This window comes from Heloderma suspectum, chromosome 5 (genome assembly GCF_057233095.1).
Source record: "Heloderma suspectum isolate Gila_16-S chromosome 5, 16-S_ref, whole genome shotgun sequence".
Classification (NCBI taxonomy): domain Eukaryota; kingdom Metazoa; phylum Chordata; class Lepidosauria; order Squamata; family Helodermatidae; genus Heloderma; species Heloderma suspectum.
Window position 1 is genome coordinate 140,628,813 of NC_139462.1, and position 13,860 is coordinate 140,642,672.

The 13,860-nt window shown below is 42.8% G+C and overlaps 1 protein-coding gene across 2 annotated transcripts in view; it reads right to left on the reverse strand.

The window, feature by feature from the left end:
- The window catches only part of TEX10 (testis expressed 10), a 50,452-nt gene that overhangs the window by 16,154 nt on the left and 20,438 nt on the right, over window positions 1–13,860 (reverse strand). For both annotated transcript variants that reach the window (XM_084857634.1, XM_084857633.1), the window contains exons 8-10: window positions 13,457–13,632; window positions 7,454–7,631; window positions 1,114–1,202 (exon numbers count right to left, since the gene is read on the reverse strand). In XM_084857634.1, coding sequence (XP_084713760.1) covers window positions 1,114–1,202; window positions 7,454–7,631; window positions 13,457–13,632 — 443 coding nt within the window. The remainder of the gene's footprint in view (window positions 1–1,113; window positions 1,203–7,453; window positions 7,632–13,456; window positions 13,633–13,860) is intronic.

A 13,860-nucleotide genomic window follows, 5' to 3' on the forward strand; every position in this document is an offset into this window, starting at 1 on the left:
CCTGATTCAGCTTAAGCACTTGTAAGGCCTACTGATTTCAATGGGGAACAAAGTATGTGCTTAACATGCAGACAGAGCAGTTCACCCCATAAACACTGCAACACATATGAAATTAAGTTAATTTTGTTATTTGTGCTTTTGGGCTTCTAGCTTTTTAGCACTTCACTCATATTTGAATCTTTATGTAAACAAAAGAGCATTTTTTCAGGTTATGGAACTATGGAATTCTATTATGGCTGTGAGGGAATATTTATATTATTTTAATTAGCATATGAAAGTCTGTAGGAAGCAGTATAAGTATGAAGGAGGCATGAAGCAAAGGGAGAAGCTAAGAAACAACAGAAGCTGCAAACACTATTGATATACAAGGGCCAGAGAGGAATTACATGGGCAGAATAGGACTCTGGGTATGGAAGAGGCCTTCGAAAATTTAGAGGCGGGGGGAGGTTTTAACAACAGCCTGGGTACTAGAGCCAAAATCAAGATCATTAGGAATAATTTACTAGGGCATTCAGAAACTATCTGGGTAGTAAGGATTGCTAAAATTGTTTTAATGTTCTGGCCAGTCTTATTTCATTTACAAGACTGGTGGAGAGATCCATGCTTAAGGCAGTCATTTTGGGATCTCCAGAATACCTCCAAGCTTTTAAATTCCACTGCTCTGTTATTCTGACACTGATCATCATTTTAAAAATACAGAAACTTTACAGTATTACAAGTGCGTGTGTGGCTGTACATTAGGAGCACAGAGCAAAGAAGCATATCTGCTAGGCTTATGGAAAACAAACATCAAAAGATATTAAAATAGAAAACCAAATAGTTCAAATATGGCCCACTGGCACTTTGCCTAAACATAATAATCTCTCCAGTGGAAAAAATGAAGATAACTGGAATCCAATGGCAGCTGAGTGAAGTAGAAAGCCATCACAGATGTGCTTTATCACTTATAACCACTGCTTTTTAAATTCTAGCATTTATGAGATATCCAGTCACTGTATACAAGTAATGTAAAATACTCAGCTTTAATCTACATTATGCATCATTCCCCCTGCCCTGCAAAAGGAAATTCAACAGTATTATGCTGAAAACAAATTTATTACATTTACAAATTACCTGTAAGAGTTGAAAACAAGAAGCTGAAATAATCCATGTCAGTCACTGAACTGCCTTGCACAGGATATTTCCATCCGACAAAAGAGGATCTATATTTTTTAAGGAGTGAGAGACAAGGTTATTATGCTACATCATACTTCAGGCCCAAACTAGATATGACAGCAGCACATGTGTATATTTAAAATGTAGACCTGCCTCAAACATGCGTAAAACAGAGGCATCAATTTAAGCAGCAAAAGCAGTGTGTGGGCCAAGCCTCTTCCCCAACAGCCTAAATTCAGACATCACTTTCTCCTCAGTCATGCTCCAACTTCAAAAATAAGTCTGACTGGGAAAAAGCACTTGAGGGGAGGGCCTGCAGAGAGACATGATATGAGCGGGGGGGGGGGGGGTGTAGAGGAATAAGACACAAAGAGACCCTTCATATGCAGGGCAGAACAGCATTTAAAGACACAACACTGTTGCCATCATGTGCAATTTAGGCCTTAGCCAAGTCTTCTGTCCATTTGGTACTTACAGAAACAATCAATATCAAAACTGGCATATAGTACAAAGATTGTGAATGAGAAGCTCTAGAAGAAATGTACAGAAGTCGAATAACATATGGCAAAGTCAACTGTGCCCACTGATAAAGGGGATTCTAAAAAATCACTAAGACTCAAGAAGGGCCAGTGTAGTATTTTCCCCTTTGCAGGAGGTCCTGTATTTTGGATAAGCTCACAATTTCCCCTATCGTGATATGGAAATGGACCTCTCGCATAAAACAGAAGCAACCTCCTTTGTTTTCAGCGACTACAGCACAGGAAAATTTGGAAAGCACTTTCTACATCAGTGATAAAAGTAGTGATACTGTTGAGATGTCATCTCTCTCAAACACCAGTAGGTGTGATGTGAAGATGCAAGTATTATGTATTTTTTCCAATAGTTCTGAAGTCAAAGATTTTGGCAACGTACAGAAGACACTGACCTCAAAAGCGGTCAGGAAAGTATTCTGCACAAATGCAACGGAGGGGCGGGGCGAGGGCAGCAGTAAAAATACTGGATTTTTAAGATTTGGTATTTTTCCTACATGACTACCCATGCCTTAACTACCTCCTGCATTTCTTCTATGGTTCCTTTTTGAAGCTTGTACATGTTTGACAATGTTTTAAGCTACAAATATTGTTAATGAGAAAAGGTTCTTTTATCCTAACAGACTAGTATATTTAGAGTATTTTTTATTTATGGTTTTTCAGATGGATCTACTATTTCAGAAATGCAGCTAAACCAAACTATTATCTATGAGGAATTAGAGGGGATTTGAGAGACAAACACACCAGTTTTAAGAGAAAACAATTTGGCTTCAACCATTGTCTACCATTTTCATGTGCTTACTAATCTTTCTTGCATGCTAAAAAATGAAAATCTAAATAGGAAAGCATGCAATATGTAATTAGGCAAGAGATGTTTATTTAAATACAATACTCTCAAATCTCCAATCTTTCATAATCTTATAAGGTAAGTATATAAGGGAGGGATGTGGCTGAATAGTAGAGCAGAAGGTCCTAGGTTCAATCCCCAGCATCCCTAGGTAGGGCTGGAAAGATTCCTGTCTGAAAGCCAGTCAGCGTTGCCAATACTGGGCTAGATGGACTAAGGGTCTGACTCGATATAAGGCAGCTTCATGTTTGGAGCATAAAGAAAGGTGTATATGTCAGCCTCTAACAGAACTTTTATATTCGCTATAAAAATATGCATTCTTGAATGAACCCTGAACACCTTAGCTTCCGTTGACTGGGTTTAGATGACACCCCATAGCTCGTCACTGATTATTTGACCCACAATGAGCCGTGGCACCCATGGGAGCCAAGTTACATATCCAACCTCTGCTCATGGGTTGCCTTGCCATGCGAACCCAGTGAGTGTGGCTTCTTCAAGGGTTTAACAACCCTAAAACATACCATGGCTTATGCAAGGGTTGTGTAATTTTCAGCATGCAACCCCCAAATGGGAAAAGGTGCAGCTGAAGCATCTGGTGAGAGGAGTGCTATATTAAGCAGAGGTGACGCGTTGGAGACGCCCCACCTCTGTCTCCACTGCTTGCCTGTATGTTTCCTTACGCGTGGCCGCTTCACATCTTCCCCCTTCTCTGCCTTACATGGAGCAAAGGAGCCTGGAAAGCAGCAAAAGGTTCTCTTGCTACTCAAGAGAAGGGAGGGTGGAATTCTCCTCATTGGAGGCAGGAGGGAGATGTGATGGCTCAGTAAGCACATAGGAGTGACTGCTGGCTGCATGGGGCTCTCTGGTGTTAAAAATGAAAGCAAAGGCAGAGGAATCATTGGGAACAGAGTCCATGGGAACTCGCAGTTGCAAGCGGGGGGGAGAGCACATGCCTGCTTTTTAAAAAATTAATCAAATAATTGCACAGTAACACAGGAGTGCTAATAAAAGAATTAAAAGAACGAGGAAGCAACATGCTTTTGGGTGGGGCAGAAAGGAGAGTGAGAAGCTGCTTTCTCTGAACAAGGTGCTGTTAAGGGAAGGAGCACCTGGGAACACATTCCGGGGGGGGGGGGAGCATTTTCAAATTCTCCTCCATCAATTTGTAACACTGTCCTGCTCTGAATAGCTGGGAAGGGGGAGGGACTGAAAGCCAGTATCACATTGTAAAAATGGTGGTGGTAGATCTAGCTTTGGATCTTGCTCTTTCTAGATTTTATATTTATGTGTGTATAGACTTTTTAAAAATACACTTTGTGCTTGGCTCCCAATCTGTCAGATCAAAGATTCCCTCTGTGTGCTGTGTTTCCTCTCAGCTGCCTAGAGCAGATGAGAAGGTAGCAGTGGGAACCAGCAGGAAGAACCAAGAGTGAAGAGCTGCTCTCTTTGGGAGTTCAGCCTCCTCAGTGAGACCCCTGACTCTTCTCTGCTCTCTCCTCCCGCTCCTATTGCAGCTTTTAAAAACATGGAATATTTGCACAAAAGTGGCTAATACACTCCCCCGCCCCACTTCTGATATCCTTCTCATGGTCTGTAAGCAGCTCCGCTGGGGGATGGTGTTGTTTTCCCTATTTGTATCAAAAACATTGTGTTCCTTGCCCCCCTTCCCATCATTTCTCCCCACAGGGAATTTAACATAACACACATGGCAGAGTGTAATATTACTGAAGCAAGCATTATAGCTGCAAGTTGTCATTTTTTTAAAAGGACTGCAGGGAAGGAAATGTTTAAACTTTTGCTGCTCTAGTAAATTGGATCTTCCCCACCCACTGTCACGCCCACTAGTGTGGATGGAACACAGTAGGATATAACTCAGGAAAAAAGTGCAACATTCCCAATAGCTGAAAGTCAACTGCACTATTTCTAGTTTAAAGCAGAAAAACGATGACCAAGGAGTGCTGGAGAACGCTGTCCGGAAGCACCCAAAGTGTTGCCAAGAGTCCAGTGGCTCATCTCAACGAACTGCAGATTGCGTCTGAAGACGCTCCATTTAATGAAGGCAGGCCGTGCTATCTACTATTTGCTAACCATTTTGGTATGTAACACAACCTCAGTATGCTCAACCACAGCTGTAGGAGTTGGCTGATCTGCACTGCTTGCAGCAAGAAAGGATCACAAGTGGAATTCTAGAATTTTCCGATGAAGTTGCCCAAAGACTGTGAATTGTATCCAAGGAGGCACGAATACTTTCACCAGTGAAGCTTTATAAGAGACTACAAAAAGGATTCTGCAATGAGATTATCACTTTCAAAACACTGCAACAACTGCCACTTCTAAACTCAAACTAGGGATCATATTAATAGCTTAAGTAAACTATTGGTCCATTAGTTGTGAGCTGGAATCCACCATGTTTGTGTAACGGTATGTGGTGTGTGTATGTAGCACACAGAGATTACACGAAATAAGGGGGAACTACGAATCTGGCCCTCAGCATTAGAATAGTTAGCTCAGATCTCTTTAATAACTGGTTGTATTCACTAAGGGCGCAATCCTATCCAGATAGGCGGCCGCCTACGAACTCAGAGGCGACCGCCTATCCAATGCAGGGCAGGAGAAGCATGGAGATCGTTCCCTCCATGCTTCTCCTGCCCTGCATTTTCAGCTACACAGCCAACTGCGGCTGTCTAGCCATGGGAGGGCTGAGCGGGGAAGGAGGCTGCTGTACGACACGTTGGATGTGTTGTACAGGCATTTCCACCCTTCCTGCCCCAGAACGCCCCAGCCACGCCCCTTTTTGGCCACTCCACGCTCCTCTTGCGAGCGTGGAGGATAGGGATGTTCTGCGCTGCCTTCAAGGCAGTGTGGAAGTGGGGGGAAGTCAGTTCTCCAGGAACCGACCTCGGAGCGCGGGCTCCAAGGTTGGTTCCTGGAAAACAAGATATCCTATGGCTGTCTAGCTGCTGTCTAACAGCCATAGGACTGCTCCCTCCATGGACCAAATCACCGACTAAGTACCTCAAGTTTGGACTTTTGATACTTACACCTCTTATATTTAGTTCTAAACTAATACTTTGTGTATCAGGAAGAGGTAAGGAGTCCTTTTCAGAAAAAATAGCTATGCACCAGAAAAATCAATTATACTATTATGTAGAGTCTATTTTAGGATTGCTTGAAAAGACTGAAGAAACCTGAAGGATGAGATTTGGAATGTGTGTAATGTATATAAACATGTATCCCCACCCCCATCCAAACAAAACCTATTTACGTAGAAGAAACACAGTGCCATCTACAGACAAAGTTAACATTCATAGGTTGAAAAAGTGTGTCTGAGCTTTCTCTAGGAATGGCAAAAATTGAGGTTTACACAGATGGACCATAATTTTACTCTTTTTGTGTAAAGAGCAACACATGAGTTTCAATTCACTTGACGTTTTTATCTCTGAATATATCACAACGTGCTTGACTAAAGAATATATCACAATGTACTTCACTTATTTGGAACTGGATACGAATAAAAAATACTTCTTGTGATCCCTAATTCTTTAGGACTGGTATGACATTTCTTTATTCAAAACATACTAACCCCAAGCTTGTTAAGATTAGAGATGGGCAAACTGGTCAAGCTGGATCTCACAGAGGTTCTTGTTTTGCCACTGCCAAGCTTGTTCAGTTCTGGTCCAAGGTGAACTTTTTTTGCCCACACAGAAATTTGTACTTATTTTTGTGCACATTTTAAAACACACACACATTTTTGTGCATTTCTGTACCCATTGACTAAAGCGTGCTGTGCACATTTTAGAAAAGTACGGATTTTTCTTTATACATTTTTCAGATGTGTGCATATTGCTGAACACACTGGAAGTTCAGAAATTTATGGATTTCTGAATGAAAATTACATTTGGTTCCAGAAGATGCAAACTGAATAATCTTGCATTAAAATGTAAACCCAACTAACTACTCACCCATCCCTAGTTAAGCTGCTGTCTTATGCCCACAAGCTATTTTCTCTCACTGGGGAAAGGCGAATTCCATGCACACATGAGCTGAAAAACAAATCTGCATATACATGGGGATTTTGAGGCCCCTCCCTTCCTTACCAAACATATACACATGTGCAGTAAATTCAAGTGTCTGATCCCAGGGCCCTATTTGGGTGAGGGAGCAGTGGAAGCATGAATGCAGCCACTACAATCTACTGTGGCCAACCAGTGTGGTATGTTTTGACATGGTGTCTGGATGATGGTACTTGGTATATACTGAACAATTAGCCTCAAACCATGGAAAAACTGCCAACCTCCCAAATTTTCATGGGAAAGAAAGCTCCTGTGATTATGTCTGCAGAACTTTTAAGAAGAACGGCATGAGCATTTAGTCACAGTCACTGCTGTTGCAACACATTTTCTTTAAACCCTTCCATTTTGTTATGGGCATATAATAGTAGTAGCAGCAGCAGCTCCACAATGGTGCCAACTTATGCGCTACATTACCCCCACTAATCCCAACTTCTCATCTGCTTTAGAGCTATCTATGCCTTCCCTATCAGTCCCCATCCCCATTTTTCCCACTTTACTTCATGGGGCAGGCATGCCCCGCCAACTACTATTTTCCTTCCTACACATCCCTGACCTTCCCCATTTCATCTACCTTCCTGATCTTTCACTACACCATTCCACCTTCCCATCCTCAGCGGTTCCCCTATTTTCCCACCCTGAATTCTTCCTTTGCATTTGTGCAGTCTCCACCCCCTCCCTTACTGCAGATTATCTTCTTGTGTACCTGTCTTTCGAACTGCGTTGCCCAATTATGTTTTTAAAAGATGCAAAATAGTAAAACCTGTCTCTTTAAGACATACCGCCTAATTTAAGATCACTTCATTAGTCCAATTGGCTTAGAAAAAAACAAAACTGGCTAGGTTGCTTACCTCATACGCAGTATCCCAATAAGCATGGTAGATAACTTTACAGACAGTTTCCCCATAATACAGCAGTGACTGAGAGAAGAAAGAAGATTGCTTGATAAATGAGGCAAAAAGTAAACAAGCTGGATTAAACGCTGCTGCGATTCTGCTGGCAGAAGAGCCACAGCACCATCTAGTGGATCTAAAAAAAATCAACAAATGGAAGTCATCTGAAGACATCACAATGCGATTACGCTATAATACAGCACAAGGAATCAAATATTTAACCTGGCACTAATTTTTACATTCTTCGCTGAAGTATTGTGAAAGACAAGCAGGTAGCTTATCTATAACTTGTAGTTCTTCAAGCGGCCATCTGTGCATTCACGCATAGGGATTCTGTGCTTGCACAGAACATTCAGAACTTTCTAGGTGAATTTTGGTGGGAAACCACCAAACAGGCACGGGACCCATCTTTCCAGTCAGTTCCTAAGGAACCACTGCAACAGTTATACAAAGAAAGCAAGAGAGAGAGGGAGCAGGGAAGGAGGATGGGCTGCGTGACTACACGAATGACTGCCCGAAAACCCAGTTACAGCTAATCGACCTGAGTTGTTTTCTTCTGTCTCTGTGCAGTCCCATATATAGGAAACTAGCAAGCTGACTTACCTGAGGTGAGGCAGGTGGTTCCAGTCAATAGCAGAGCTCAGAAAAGGACATCCAAAGAGGCATCTGCCCCAGCCTTAACATGCAATGCATAACTTCTGATCAAGATGGATGGCTGCAACCAAGTAGTGCCTCAGCACAGTTCAGGCACAGATACCTCTCAGAAATAGCATGGAGGATGTGGCAGCTGATTGTGTGTGGCCCTCTGGTGGTACCAGGAGCTGAGCCAGTTCACAGCAGAGCCTGAGTCGAGTAATGCTAGTGGGAAAAGCCTCTTCCCACTGGTAGCCCCTTCCCAAGGCCTTCATAACGGAAGAAAAAATGATCTTGTGGGAATGCAGATGTCCTGTCAATATAGAAGGCTAGAGCGAGCTGTTTGTCCAATGTGTGCAAACACCATTCTAACCTCAATGAGGGGTTAGGATAAAAAACACAGGCAGGACAGTGTTGTGGTTGAAGTGGAAAGTTGATTATCATCTTATTATTACAATTATATTTATTTGTTTGTTTATTGCATTTATATTCTGCCTTCTTTCCTCCTGCAAGGAACCAAGGCAGCTTACATAAACCTCCTCCTCTCCATTTTATCCTCACAACAACCCTGTGAGGTAGGTTGGGCTGAGAGGCTGTGACTAGCCCAAAGTCACCCAGTGAGCTTCCATGGCCAAGTGGGAACTAGAACCCGGATCTCCCGGCTCCCAGTCCAGCACTCTCACCACTACACCACGTTGGCTCCTACCTCCCACTATATGCCACATTTCAGGATACAAATCCTACCAAGGCAGCTTACAAGTAACAGAAAATAATAAAATCAGAGCAATCAATGCTAACAAATAAAAAAAATCCTCAGAATCATTCCCATAGTGCAGTTGATGGGAGATGGCACTGAGAGTAGGGAGAGTCCAGCTGGCACAGGAGCAGGAGTCTGGTGTTATCCTTATCTACCTTGCTCTCTCCTGGAATCTCTCCTGCAGGGAAGTTGGAGGTGGATAGCCCTGTGGGGTGGGGGGAGGGAAAGTCCAGCTGAGGCAGGCCTGAGCTTTTCCTTTCTGCCTAAGACAGGGAGAGGCAGGCAAAAAGACACGTCCAGCTTAAATACTACCACATCCCTGTGAAGAATTAAGTACAGCAATCCTGAGTGAACACAAGGTTCACTCGTCTGCCTTGCAGAGGCAATAACCAGAGCAACAGCAACCTTGAACGCAAGCAAGTATATATCCAATATAGCCACTAGCTCAATGGGTCTTGCCATCAGCTGAATAACAGTAGTTCTCACTCAAGAGGCCTTTCTTACTGTTTCACCAACAGGTGCAGTGAAGTTATCAAAAGGACAATGAAAGTCAAGGTCAGATGCCAAATAGACCTTAAGGGAGGAGAAAGCTAGTCCTCTGGATTTGCACAATAGCAGAAAACATCATATGCCAGCTATTGAGCATGAACAAGCATCAACTCCATGCTGCACCATAAATCTGAGGAAATGAGAACACTTGGCCATGTTTAGAGGCCTGTGTAGACAACTTATGTACTACTTACAGGACCGTCTCTCCAATCAAAAAGATGGGTCAGGGACAGATCTGCCACACTATCTGTCTCAAGTTCAGGACATCATGGTGGAGAATCTGTCCACAGTCCCAAAAGAGGTCTAATGCTTCCAGCAGACAGTAGTAAGCTTTGTAGGAGGATAAAAGCAGGGTCACAATCCATGACTAACCAACCACAATGGGGTCATGAGAATACCCCAGGGTTGGTGCTAATGCTGCCCACAATATTGTGATGGGTGGCTACCAGAGAAAGAACCTTCTCTGTCATGTCCCACCATCTGTGGAATACCCTTCTCAGGGAGATCCACCTGGCATCTTCATTGTATACATTTAGACATCAAGTCAAGACCTTCCTCTTGAAGCAGGCATTTAGTTTTTAATTCTGTTGCTTTGATGCTGGCTCCTTAACATTTAACAATATTTGAATGTTTAATACTGTACTCTTTTGATACTTTTATTGTTGTGTTTTTGGTTTGGTTATTTTGTTGTTGTTGTTGTTGTTGTATTTTATGACATTTTATTTTATGTATTTTATTTTTATTAATCCACTCCCAGGGCATTTGCCAGTAGGGCAGTGTACAAATCCAATAAATAAATTAAAAAATATAGTCTGTCCCATCTTGCTTTATCCTCGTTGCTTTCCTTGCAAATAACAGGATTGGGGAGAATACCTGAAGGAACATCTCCCACACCAGGACCCTAAGGTCATCATCCCACCAAATGATGCGAGGTGGGCAGCTACAAGAGAGAGGGCCTTTTCAGTGATAGCATCTGTGGAATGCTCTCCCCAGAGATACTTCCCTGGCACCTAAATTATTTTATTTTATTTATTTATTTTCTATACCGCCCAATAGCCGAAGCTCTCTGGGCGGTTCACAAAAATTAAAACCAAACAGCACACAATAAAACAATTTAAAATATACAGAACATTAAAACCACAATATAACAATACAACCACAATAAAACCTAGCAGCAGTGCAGGAGTTTAAAATACAGATTTAAAACAAAGCTAAAAATTTAGAAAGCTAAAAAAAAATAAAAAAAATTATGGTCTTTGGAGCACCAGGTGAAGAACAGTTTGAGTGTTTTTAGATGAGAGGTGCAGAACCTCACACACAGGGCCCAAATCCAGCCTAGCCCAGCCAGGGTTACCCAGATGGCAACTTCCCCTGGACCACCCCCTTTCCTCTAACCACCAATCAATCATTTGGTGGTTTTCTGGCTTATGTGCAGTTTTTTTGCCCATTCTAAAGGTTGAAACACCACTCCTAAGACTTAGTTACTGGCAGTAAGAGCTTTAAGCTAGGATATGCTGGTATTTGAGGTCCACCCCTTTTGCCTTCAGCCTCTTCCACCACTGGAATGCAGCCCAAGAACTTCTCCAAAATGGAATTCAGGCTTTGGACTGAAAGAAGTTCAACACCCCCATTTTAGATCTTAGCACTTTTATTTTGCTAATGGCTTTACTTTGGTTTTATGTGCCTTCCTGTTTGTTTTTCTTAGCTTTATTACGTGCTGTTTTATTTATTGTTTGCATTTATTCATTGTTTGCATCTTTAACGTATTGTACACCACCCAGAGAACCTGGGTTACCGGGCAATTGTGACAAATAAAAAAAGAACATAAAGTGTTTGTCCCACCTGAAGAAGAAAGTGCCCCTCAGTGATCTCCTGTCTCCCCACCCCACCCCCGCTGAAGAACCTCCACCACTTTGACAGTGTCGAAAACGTCCATCCGTGATACCCTGTAGGTGCAAAATAGACAAACTGCACATGAAGGTGTACCCATGGGAGCAACATATAGTGGGGCTGAGGTGGTTCCCATAGTTGATACCAGAAAGATGAACCCCCTGAAAGTGATGCCACGGGGTGTGCACCAGTCCCAAGAGACTGGTGCATACCAGTCAATCATCTACCACTTTATTTATTTAAAATATGGTGGCCATGCTTCCAGTAACCACCTGAATGCCCCAACTCCAAAGGGAAATCTCAGAAGACTTTGAGGGGCAAAAGTGCAACTCCACCCATGACCATGGCAGCATTGATTGTGAATCCTGAAACAGCTGGTCCCCCATCCATGATGAGACACACCTGTGGTGAGTATAGGCACCAGGGATCAACATTTGAATGAGATACCACAGAACAGGCTGCACCCATCACCACCCCTGTGTTATCCACCTTGCCCCAAAGTCACTAGGGTGTCATGAGACAAGCCTTCTTCCATGCCCCTTACATCTAGGCAATTGGGGAATTCTGTCTTCCTGAACATACATGACTGGCGATTCACCACATCTGCATGCCATCACAGGTGGCAGAACTATTTGATTTCCAGACCAAGAGGCCTGGAAATATGGAGTAACTGCTTGGCATAAGCCATGGTGTCCTCTGTAGATAAAAGAGAAGTCTGGGCCCCAACATCTAGCCTTGGATTGCTGTGGCTAATGGGTCAGCTCAAAATCCTTGCCTGGCACTGAGAGAGACACTTGCAGAGAAAGCCCAAAACAGACATCGGTCCCAAACCTGTTGGTACTGAGGTGATAACATCCATGCTCAATGTTGAGCAGAATCTGTTTGCATAGAGGCTGGTGTCATAGCCAGGCCAGAGAAGACCGCTACTGTGCCAGCAACCTCTTAATCCAATGAAACTATCTCTGCTGTCAACAATTACTTGGACAGAACCAAGACAGAGCAAAATTGCAAAGTCTGTGAGGCCCTAGATACTTTGGCCTCAGCTTCCATCATCAAGAGGGCCTGCTCTCACAGAGCTGCTTGTAGCGAATATAAGCTGTTTCAGTGCATCTGCCTGGCAATAGGGACACGTATCCACTATATGTTCCTCATCAAGACAAAGGAAACAGTGGTTCTCCCTGTCATGGGGGGCGGGGGGGCATTTGCTACCACAAGCAGAACACTTTCGTAGAGAAAAAAAGGAGGAAGAAAGGGCCTAGCTCATGTTCTGAGGAAAAAGCAAGAGTTCCTCCTTAAGCTATAGTAATGGCAGTCAAAAAGGCACTGAGCAGGAAGGTAGGTGCCATGCATCTTTAAGCATGTGTATCGAGGGCTGGGGTGGGCTTCCCATCAAAACTCTTTGGCCTAGTTGTACAAAATGTTGCTCTGCTCAGGCACAGAACCTATATATGGGACTACAGAGAGACCACACAGAAGAACACATATTATCTAACAAATATAAAGACACAGAGCATGTCAAGAGTGTAACAGACTGCATTCTTAACTAAAGTGTAGGAATCAGATTCCAAATGTTATTACAGACTATCCCAAATAAGTCTATACATAGCTCAGATCCAACATCTTCAAATGGGGAAACATATGAAAGCCCTAGCTTCTTCCTCTGCAGCCACCTAATCCGTCACCCAGAATAAATCCTCCCAAATTCTTGTTATCACTCTCCAGATATTTTTTCTTGCTGCAATTTAGAGATTGCTACAAGATTCCAATTCACAAAAGTGAAAAATCAGGAAATTTTGATTACATTAAATAAAATGTAACTAAAGCCACATCTGGATAGCTTTTTCTACAGATCTCTGCTACAAATCTAATTTGGCACAGGCATTTTTCGATTCCAAAGAACTCCTCAGCTCCTATGATGGATGGCTCACTAGAATCTGAAACAATAATCTAAAAATCAGTATCTCGGCTTTCTCAGATATATAAAAAAGTATTTACCACCTATTTTTACTATAAACCACAAAATCTAATGCTGTAATAAATCTGTTAGCCTTTTAAGGTGACACAAAACACTGTTGTGTTTGCCACAACAGCCTAAAACAGCTACCCCTCTAGAAAGTTCACAAAGAAGTTACCATAAATCCGAGGAGCAGCAGCCTGTAGACTCTGTAGGATTCCTTTGTCTGCCCGAGATGCAGCAGAATAAATAATACCAATCAGCTGGTCTGAAAGCTCAGGATTTTTCAAGCCAAGAAGAACAAGCTGTTGAGGTAAACCAGCCAGCCAACGAGATAATACCTTACTTCTGCTTCTAGAGCACACAAGAGAGGGGAAAAGGAGAAGTGGTGAACTTCCAGGGCATTTTCATGTGGCAAATGTGATGGGGATTTCCTCAACTGAGGGGAGGGGTTGAAAGGTTTCCAAGGGGTGCATATCATTGCAGGTTTCCCTTCTTACCCTCCACCTTAACTTTATATTCTATTTTTGCTGTGGCAACCATCTTCTCAGTGGTTGTCATTCCTCCTTCCTCTGGAATGGT